Source organism: Propithecus coquereli, unplaced genomic scaffold (genome assembly GCF_000956105.1).
Source record: "Propithecus coquereli isolate 6110/MARCELLA unplaced genomic scaffold, Pcoq_1.0 Scaffold10, whole genome shotgun sequence".
In the NCBI taxonomy this organism is placed as follows: Eukaryota; Metazoa; Chordata; class Mammalia; order Primates; family Indriidae; genus Propithecus; species Propithecus coquereli.
Window position 1 is genome coordinate 5,745,841 of NW_012133858.1, and position 11,044 is coordinate 5,756,884.

The 11,044-nt window shown below is 43.8% G+C and overlaps 1 protein-coding gene across 1 annotated transcript in view; it reads left to right on the top strand.

Annotated features, from left to right (window-relative positions):
* Positions 1 to 11,044, top strand: part of KALRN (kalirin, RhoGEF kinase) — a 583,131-nt gene that overhangs the window by 322,834 nt on the left and 249,253 nt on the right. Inside the window, exons 20-22 of the mRNA XM_012639639.1 lie at positions 2,497 to 2,612; positions 3,065 to 3,187; positions 3,794 to 3,957. Of these exons, the coding sequence (XP_012495093.1) occupies positions 2,497 to 2,612; positions 3,065 to 3,187; positions 3,794 to 3,957 (403 nt within the window). The remainder of the gene's footprint in view (positions 1 to 2,496; positions 2,613 to 3,064; positions 3,188 to 3,793; positions 3,958 to 11,044) is intronic.

Sequence of the window (11,044 nt, forward strand, 5' to 3'; positions counted from 1 at the left end):
AGGGAACCTAAACTGACTTGCAGTGAAGGTTGAGACAGGCTTGGTGATGCCATGGGGTTGTGTGAGTGGGGACATAATCTGCTTTAGGAAGGTCTTCCCTCTCTGCTTGGAGAGCTCAAGAGTTGGAAAGGACAGAGGCCACTGGAAAGAATGAAACCTAGGAATCAAAGTTCCTACAGAGAGGGGGGAGCAGGGTTCCTTTTCCAGATGTGCTATTCAATTTGCAGTCGAGAGACCCGTGGGCGGCTGGCATTATGTCACCCTCTCCTTCCAGCACATTTCAAAGCATATTTCTAAACAACCAAATGCAGACGGGAGCTTGGGTGAGGCCAGCTGCCTGCTGAGAGACCACACACCCCACCTACACCTCTGTCTGCTGAAGGGTGACAGACACCCAGAGAGAGCAGGAGATGCCTACATCTTCTTGGGGACAAAGCCAGGTTGCTGCCCATATGAAAGCTATCAAGAAGAGGGAAAAGGAATCCTTAAAGTCTTTAGGATTTTTGCCTGATCTGGGTTGGTTCTCTCAGCTACACCATAGAGCGAGCTGCAGTGAGCAAAACTCTAAGAAGCATAAAGATTAAAGGAAACAGGTTCTCATTCCATCCTTGCCTGGTTGAAGCTTCCACCTGAGCAGGGACCTACAATCCCTTATATATCAGTTTTCTTTTCACTGCTGCCTAGACTCAAAGCCGGTGCCACATATTTTTGGCTTTTGTTATGGGAGCAACTACTCCTGCATAACAACCAAAAATTCAAAGGTGTCCACCTGTAAGCATTTATTGTTTGAGTGGCTGTGCATTGGCTGAGGATCGGCTATCTCAGCTGCGCGTCTAGCTGGCTCGGTTCCTGCACGGCAGGTAAGGTTCTTGTCTGCTCTGTGTGTATTCATTCTGGGCCCTGTGTTGAAGGGGCAGCAGTTATCCAGGAGACGTTCTTATAGTGCTTATGGCAGAGGTACAGGGGGCAAGGTCAAGTCCATAAGCATATTCCAAGCCCCTGCTTGTGTCGTGTCTATTAACAACCCATTTGCCAAAGCAAGTCACGTGGCCAAGCCAGAAGTCAGTGAGGGAGTGAGGTAGCATATGTTACCTCTTTGGGAAGGAACTAAGAAGTCACATGATAAAGGCACACATACCGGGAAGGGTGATGATTGGGACCCATATAAGCTCTCAGTCTAAGGCAAGAGACAGATTCTATCGTTAGAGAGCTTCACCTCTGGTGGGGAGGTGAGGAGAAGGGGTACGAAAAATACATAAAATCAACAAAAACTTCCAGGTGCAGGCACTGCACTTTGGGTTGTGACATCTTTGTAAAGCACAGTAACTTGTACTTTACAGCCCCAGTAACGTGGGAGACCAGGATGACTAAAGGACGTGGGCTCTGAAGTCAGGCCTGGCCTAAATCTGAGCTCTACCCCTCCATATCTGAATGACCCTAAGCAAGTTACCTTCCCTAAGCTTTCTCTAAACCTCAGTTTCCTCATCTGTAAAATGGGGATAATAATGGTGCATACATGTGGGATATTATAAAACTATGTGCCTGACACATAGTGCTTAAGAAATATCGATTATTCATATCATTATTGTGTATTTGTTAATATCTAATATGGTTGGCAGAAAGCAAGAGGAAGACATAATAAAATAAATTTGATTGCTTCTAGCATAGAACGTACTATTTAAAACACTTAAGAAATCTATCCATGTAGCCAGCTGCTACTAGAACAGCAGAAGCAATAGGAAGGGAAATCACATGGACTGGATACTTACCATGGCCCACTGTGGTACTCCATGCCTTGTGTATATCCTCTTGTTTAGCATCATTAGAGGTAATTTGAGAACAACTTTAAGCTTTTCTTGTGATCAAATACAAAGCACCATGGAAGTCTGGGCCTAGAGACAACACGTAGGCATAATTCCAGCACAGCTTCCCTGTGCTCACTGTTTAGAAGTATTAACATTGAGGCTCTGCTGTTAAAGTGCTTTGTGCACAACCTCTTGTGCAGGGCTGAGAACGTGGCTCATGGTGTGGGTTATCCAGAGAGTGACACCAGCCCTCACTCCACGTTCATCTCCTGCCCTCTTCTAGCAAACCCTCAAGAGTGACCGAGACTCCTGTCAAAGACCATCGGTGCTCATTAGACTAACAATGGGGTTAGCACTGTTTTAGTGAATGACACTTCCCAGGGTCTCTTATAACCAAGGACTAATTTTGGTGTGAAGAGGATCAGGGTCACTTGTAAGTCACTGGTGCCACATTCTGCACCCTTAATGAATGGAACCCCCATTGACAGGCTCTTCCCTAGTCTCTCCGACCGTGCTCCCTTCTGGGAAATTTTCTCTGTACCCAGCATTTGCTCCCTTTTTTCTGATGTTGGATAAGTGCCCCAGGGAGGCTTGAAGTCAGTCACTTGGCACCTGGGCCATGGGGCTGAGGTGGTCGGTCGGGTTTGCGCAGAGCCTCCCTGTGACCAGCACCCCTCTCCTCTGCCCACAGCCATCTTGAGTGAGCTCTTACAGAGGGAGAACCGCGTCCTGCACTTCTGGACCTTGAAGAAGCGGCGGTTAGACCAATGCCAGCAATACGTGGTGTTTGAGCGCAGCGCTAAGCAGGTATGTCCAGAGCATTCCCTGGCTTTGTCTCAGGTCTGGGGAGTATACAGAGGCCCAGATGACCAAGGCTCAAGACAGTCCAGAAGAAGTCCACAGCAGCAGGCAGATTGGAGGTGGGCGGTAAGGATGAAGAGAGGAAAAAGAACAAGTTGAAGCCTCAGCGTTTACCAGGCACTCTGTTCTGAGTTTGGTACCAGGAGCTATGAGGAGATGCTGGGTCACTCACTATGCCCCTAACGCACAGATGATAGCGTCCCCCAGTCTACTGGAGGTGACTCTCTCTTTGCTAGTAGGATGTTCATAGTCAGGGGAGGGCTCATTCATAAAAACAACCTGAGAGCCACATACCAATGGAATCATGCCAGCCTTTCCATAAACCTTCATTGTAGTACGGCATGTTTCCCTACTGACAGTTGCCTTTTGGGGGCCTTGTGGGTTGTTTCCTCCCATAGGCACTGGACTGGATCCAAGAAACAGGTGAATTTTACCTCTCAACACATACCTCCACTGGAGAGACCACAGAGGAGACTCAGGAACTGCTGAAAGAATATGGAGAATTCAGGGTGCCTGCCAAGGTAGGAAGCATCCCGAACCCCTCCCCATATCCACCCAGCACTCCCCATCCTAGCCAATTTCACATTACAGAAGCAAGAGCAGCCCCTGTAAGCAGAAATGCTTGGCCACAGTGGCAAGGGGAGAGCATGTTTAGTATTGTCTTCTTAGGAACCTGAATACCCAGAGAATTGCAGCTGCTCGGCAGAGCAGCTGTATGCAAGAAATCAACTGCTATACACTGTGCTTCCAAATACTCATCTTCATGCTCCAAGTTCTGGAATCTGCTGTATTCTTTCAGACCAAATAAAGAAAAGGGGTATGTTCATGTCAAAATGTGCATGCATGTGTGAACACCTGCACATATCCACATATTCTTAAAATTTGAATGGCTTCAGAAGTCTACTGTATGGGAGGGGCCAATGACTATCTGTGGGTTCACAAAGCAGGTGAGCGTTTTATTTCCTAAGCTATTTCCATCTGGCCTCAGACCTGCTAATGAGCCAGGCTGGGTCTCTGGGGAGCAAAATAGGCACAGGTGCACATATCCCTGACACACCCATTCACCCTGAGGGGGAGGCGACACTGTAATAGGAGGGAATCTGTTTTTTACCTGTTTTTACAGCCAGGGTTTGATCCAAGGATCCTTGGGTTTCGATGAAAATCTTATCTGTCTCAGCTTCCTCTTTGTAGCATCCTCGTCCCTCACCCTAGGCTCCTTGCCGTATAGGAGCCTTTCTTGGCATCACTGCTGCAAACAGCAGATGCTCTTCCCAGGTGGAGAGCTGCTTCGGTGGGGGCCAAAGGGGGAACATATTAATGCCCCATCCTATCCAGAGATCCCTCTGACACTACAGCAAATGTTCCTCTAGTTTGGTGTGACAAAAGTAGGCCCTTTGCCCCATTCCTGAGCTGATGTTTCAGAAGCACCACTTTATGAGTGCTACACTATGGACTCTCAATATTGGGGAGCCTTCCCTTGCATCTGCATCCTTGTGAGCTTTGGGCCTTTTCACCCAATGTGAAAAGCCGGGAGCTCAGATAAGACACTCATTTCAATACCAGCTAGAGCAAACAGCACAAAGAAGGCAGCAGATGCACTGAACCCTTTTAAAATCCAAATGAAAGTGGCTTTTGAATTAACCAGTTTGGGTCTTTCTGCCCCTCTCCAAATAGTGTCAGTAATGAACCACTCATAGGCCGAATAAGTATCACATCTATTGGTTGTTCCTATCTACATAGAATGGATCGCAGCAGATGCCTAAAACTTCTTAGGATCAGAATTTGTCCATAACCAAAGCAGAAATGTGAAGAATTATTCAGTCAATTTAATTCACCCTTCCTTTACAACCTTCTTCATATCTTTTTCCTCTTTTGCATTCACATTGTTACCGTCTGGGGCTACAGTAGCTTCCTAATTGGTTCCATGCTTTAGGTCTTTCCCTCCTTCCAATCCATGCTCTCCATTGCTGTTCATTTTTAAAACGCTGCTTTGGTAGTTACCACCCGGCTCAAGAACTTTGGTGATTCCCCAGTGCCTTCAGCTTAACACTCCACACCTGCTGTGACTGTACCACCCTACCTCCCTGCCTTTTCTTCAATTATTATTTTATGCAGGTTTTATGCTCCAGCTGAATGGATGTATCTTCTTACCCTCTGAGAGATACATCATATACTTCTGTGCCTCTGTGCCTTTTCCATACCATTTCTCTGCCTAGAATATTCTTCTCTTCCTTCTAGTTTGTGCTTTTTATTTATTTTTATTGTTTTTAAAAAAATTTAGAGTCCATTCTGTTGCCCAGGCTAGGGTGCAATGGCATCATCACAGCTCACTGCAACCTCCAACTCCTTGGCTCAAGCAACCCATCCACCTCAGCCTCCCAAAGTACTAGTATTACAGGCATGAGCCACTGGCCCTAATTTGTGCTTTTTAAAAGGAGCTCACCTTTCCACTCCAGTGCCTGCTCTTCTATGATCTGCCTACATGCCAGGATATGATCTGTCCCAGCCCTACTCTACAGCCCTTGCCTGTATAACCCGAAAGGCACCTGGCATGGACCATCTGATCTTCAGTAATCTGTGTGCAGTGTTATCTCCTATATGAGACAGGAAGATCCTGAAGGAAAAGAACCACCCTTTATTCATCCTGTGTTCCCCAGGTTACCTGAAACTATCTTGTGCATTGAAGGGAGGCTACAACCATTTGTGAACATAAAGAAAAGAAGTTTGGGTAGATTTCAGCAACCCCCCCCCAATCTATATTAAATATGATTCTTCTACTTTGGCTCTCTATGTCCTCTCTCCCTCCCAACTTCACTATTTCTGCCCCACCCCAGTCCCACTTCCCGGAGACAAGCCCGTTTTAATCAGCCATCTTTGGTTTCAATCTTTATAACCAACAAAATGAATTTGAAAAGGAAACTAAATTGACCTTGAACGACAAGAGAGTAAATATGGTGGCCCTTATGATTGAATAGAGCAGCAGAATATATTGAATTATTATACTCTGCTCCAAAGAAACAGATCAAGTAGAAGAAACACTAAATATAAAATGATGCTTTCTATATAAAAACCCACAAATGTAAGAATAAAAATGAGATAAAAATAGTTTGAGTGGGGATAAAAGGAAAACAAAATTTTCATGTTGTGGCTCTAGACAATCCTATTACAAGACTACAAATGATATTTTTCTACTCTGGGTTTCAAAGTGTATAAGGGGTCAAGGCACAGTGATGGGAAAGCTTCGTAATCTTGACATTTGGGAAGAACTCCATATCTTCTAAAAGTGAAACATATTTTTAGATTCTTTTGTTTTTCATTTTTTGCAATTCAGTGGTTTTTACTATAATTCACAAGGTTGTATAACCGTTGCCACCGTCTAGTTCCAGAACATTTTCACCACCTCGGAAAGAAACCCCATCCCATCAGCAGTCACTCCCCAGTCCCCTTCCCCTCAGCCCTTGGTAACCACTAATCTACTTTCTGTCTCTATAGATTTCATACAAAAGAAATCATACAATATGCAGTCTTTTGTGACCAGCTTCTTTCCTTTAGCATAATGTTTTCAGGATTCATCCATGTTGTAGCATGTGTCAGTACTTCATACATTTTTAGGGCTAAATTACATTTTATTGTATGGATACACCACTTTCTGTTTATCATTCATCAGTTGATGGACATTTGGGTTGTTTCCAGCTTTTAGCCAAAAGCTATAATAATGTTGCTATAAAAATTTATGTACAAGTTTTTTGTGAACATGTTTTCAGTTCTCTTATGTATATACCTGGGAATGAAATTGGCTGGGTTATATGGTGTCTCTATATTTAACTTTTTTTTTTCTTTTCCTAAGCTTTATGCTATTTTTTTTTATTTCAGCATATTATGGGGGTACAGATGTTTAGGTTACGTATGTTGCCCTTGCCCCCCCCAAGTCCGATATATTTAACTTTTTGAGGAACTGCCAAACTGTTTTCCAAAGTATCTCTATCATTTTACACTCTCACCAGCAGTGTATGAGGGTTCCAATTTCTCCATATTTTCACCAATACTTATTATTGTGTCTTTCTGATATAGCTATCCTGGAGGTTATAAAGTGGTATTCATTGTGGTTTTGGTTTGCATTTGCCACTGATTACTGATGTTAAGAAAACACTTTTTTGAAGTGGTAATTTTATCTCTGAAATTAAAAAAAGCCATGAGATAAACTGGACTAAATTATTCTTAACAAAAGAGAATTAAGCAGTAATGAAAGTGGACCTGAGCTTTCGCTGAACTAAATTATGTCTTCTTGGGATTCAGATAACAAGGAAAGGGAACACTGAGGTTGTCAAACAGGTACTTTAGACCAGGAAAAGTGAAATCTAAATAGTTCAGATAAAAGATGGGCATGAGATTTTTAAGAGGAATATAGCTCATATGTGATGGAAATGTTTAAGAAATTTAATTTTTCACATGTAATGACAATCCTCTGTGGAGTGAATATGAGGATGTATGTCAAGAAACATGTCCCCCTGCACAAGAGCTCATGTCTACAAAAGAACCATATAATACATACGAGGAATACCAGTAATGAAAGGCAAGTATGGAAGATTATAACAAGATTTTAAGAATAATATCAAGAAGGCTAAATCTTTAAGATTTGTAAAATTTGCTAAAGACAAAGGGATTTTCAAAAACTTTATTCCAAGTAAGGCTCACTGATTAGGGGAAGATGGTATGATATAAAGGAAGGTAGGAAAAGAGAGGGGGAAGGAGAGAAAGGGAAGAAGGGAAAGAGGAAAAGAGGAAAAATAGAATTACCAAACCTCTTTTTTTTTTTTACCTCTTTCTTTCCCAACAGACAATATAGATTTCAGGTATAAAGGGCAGAAGGTACATTAGGGGACACATGAAGCCAAGACAAGTGAGCTGTCAGTTCCAGGTTTCCGGACACAGATGAATTATAGTCCCCAAAGTTTCCCTTTTGTTCACAAGATCATGTTCATCCTTCTGAACCTATTATTCAAGAACTGCTACAGTCTAACCCCCATTTTGTTAGTCTATATAAGTTACTGTCTTTGGTGGCAAGATTTGAGTTCCAAACTTCCTTACTTTGAAAAGTGGAAAAGATATTGTATAGCTATGTGTGGAAATAAAAAAGATCGAAGCTATGTGGCTGGACCTCCCAGGAGCCCAGAAAAAGCTCAATGACTCAGCCCTGTGGGAAGAACAAGAGATATGGCATAGTCTCACCTGCACAGATGAAAACTGGGATGTCACCCAAGCAGCTTAAGCAGCCACAGTATCTGGCCATCTTCTTGGAGCAGTGGATCAAGGATCTCTGTAGTATTTCACCATTATTATGATTCAGCTTCCTTTGCTCCTTCCTCTCTGCTTTCTATGTTTTCTCTTCTACTCTGCAACCAGCCATCCAGATCCCTGTCTCTGCAGTTCAGATCCCCAGAGAAACAACCTAAATTGACCTAACATGTTGCCACTGTCCCTGTTTAGACCGAAGTTTTAGGCCAGGATACCTCAGAAGTCACGGGCTGTAGGTTAATGGGCTGCTCTCATGGGATATATTAATATTTTTACCTCTGATTTCATAAGCTGTGGCCAGGCATTTGGCAAGTCACATGGTGCCACCAGAGTCACTCATGTGTAAGAAACCATTTCAGACGGCTCCCAGTAGGGGCCGTGGCTACGATTGGTATCTCAGTGGGCTTGTCTGGTTTATAGGCCAAATTTATCATCTAATTCTTCCCAGTATAAACCCTCAACTCTTGCTGGTCTAGCTTAACTCACCTCCAAACATAAGATTTGCTCATTCATTCACTCATTCGTTTATTCATTCAACATTGACGTACCAATGAATAAGATACATCACTTACCTTTTAGGAGTTCATGGCCTAATGAAGGACACACGAATAACTCACTGTGAAAGATGCTAAAATAGAGGCATGTATGTGGTACTGTGGGAACACTAGGAAGGGCATCTCCCCCTCGTCTTGTGGGAAGGAAAGGAGATGAAAGAGAGCCCTGTGCATTGAAAGTGAGGATGAGCAAAAGCCCTCATCACAGCAGATGGGACATGTGACACGCAGTTTAGGGGCATGTAGCACGGTGGGGGCGGGGCTGCTGCAAGGGTAGGTGGGGCCCCATGGGGAGGGGCTCATCTACACTGCTCAATTACTGTCTCTCTGCTTCCCCAGACCCCATGCATACTTGGAATACGCTTGGTCACAAACCATTTGCTTTATTGACTCTGAATCACAGATTTGATGCTTTAGGATATAATTCCCTCTGATAGAGCTACCCTGGTATGGCTGCTGCCACCAACTAGCTGTATAACCCTGTCTCATAAGTAGAGTTACCTTATAAGAGCAGAGAATATGTATTTCCAAGGCTTTCCCATAAAAATTGATTTTTTAATTATAGCAGCAAAAATTATTGTTTTAAGTAAATAGAAAACTTAAGGAAACTTTTTTCAGAAAAAAAAAAGTACATGCAATAAGATGAAAGTCCTTAGAATACCAAGTATCTTTCCTGAACCAATTCCCAGTGTTACCACCCTAGCCTTTTCATGACTGAGGAGATGTGTCTGCTGTCCTCACACCCACCTCCTTCCCTTCACACCAAAGCTCTTCTGGCCCCTTGTCTCCCAGCCTGGGCACCAGCCTGCTGCCCTGAGACAGGGGGGCTCCGATGTGCTGGGTGAGCTGCTGGGGACCTGGGGCCCTGATCTCTCTGGCCGTGGGGCAGGCAGAGCCCTCTGCTCGCCTCTCAGAAGCCCTCCCTCTCTGGCACTTCTTGGGAGGGTCAGTCTCTCATGGGAGGGGCCGTAGAGGACCCTGGGAGGGGGCGGCGAGGACGGCGGAATAAAGAAAGAAAGTCTCTTCTGTCTTCTCTGCAGTTGCTCCAGTGGCTTTTCTGGCTCCGTTTCCCTCAGTTATCTAGGTTGTAGCATGAGCCAGACCTTGGACCTACTTTCCTCCAGTCCAAAGATAATTTTTCTTCTTAGAATATTTAAATATTCTTTTCTGTCCCTGATAGATTTTAGAGTTTGGAAATCCAAACTGATGATAAAGGACAAGAGCTGACTGCTCACGGAGTATCTCTCATTCCCATGTCTTACCCAGCTTAAGCGCCACCTCCCCGCGAGGCCTCTCCTACGCATGCCAGTCCACCTTCATTTTCTCCCGTTTTAAAATTCCTGCAGTGTTAACTATATATGCTTCTCATTTTGACATTCAATTATGTAATGCCCTAAGTTATTTAACTGCTCTGTGTGAAATGAACATCTTTTTTTTTCTTTTGTTTACCCCCCAAGCTGTCCACACAGCCCTCTGCACAGTGCTGTGGACAGAGCAGGCGTTGAACAAACTTGCTAGAAACGAAGTTAACCCCAGTACACATCACAGTTCCGCCAACTCTGTAGTAGACACTGGCTTCGTGAACCCCTTTCTCCCTCTCTCTAGTGGAAATTAAGGACAAGAACTTTCCCTCTCTGGTGGTGAGAGGGACAGAGTTAACTCTTAAATTTGCTAGCTGGATTTCTTTAGATCCCGGCGTGTATCAAGTTACGTGATATTCAGAGCCTACTTCAGGCTGGTACAGTGAGGGGAGAGAACCAGGAACTAAGGGTCAGAGGCAGACAGGCTCTATCACTTACTGGTGGTATGAACTCGGACCACCCTAAGCCTCTCCAAGCCTCAGCTTTTTCATCTGTAGCTCAAAGAGACCTGCACCACCTCCCTCCACCTACTTCCTAAGGATGCTTTAAGACTCAGATGGGTCTCAGATACATAAACATACTCTGTAAACTGGTAAAGCACTATATTAATGTAAGAGATTCTTACATCAATGATGATGATAATAATAATGGTTAACATTTATGGCTTATTGAGTGCTTACCGTGTGCCACGCACTGCTCTGAGCATTCTACAATATCAACTCATTTAATACAACAACCCTATGCCGTAGGTTCAGTCAGCCGTCTGTGTCTGTGGCTGTTACATCCCAACTGCAGATCAAAAATACAAAAAAAAAAAAAAGGCTGATTGTGTCTCTACTAAGCATGTACAGACTTTTTTGTTCTTGTATTATTCCCTAAACCATACAGTACGACTATTTACATTGAATTAGGCAGTATAAGTAATACAGAGATGATTTAAAGTATACAGGAGGATGTTTATAGGTTATATGCAAATGCTACACCATGTTATGTAAGGGACTTGAGCATCTGTGGATTTTGGTATCCATGGGGGGTCCTGGAACCAACCCCCCACCGAGGATTGGTGTAATACCGAGGGACAGCCGTGCTATTATGATCCCTATTTTGCACATGAAGGAACTGAGGCACAGAGGGTTTAAATAATTTGCTCAAGATCCCCCAGCTAGTA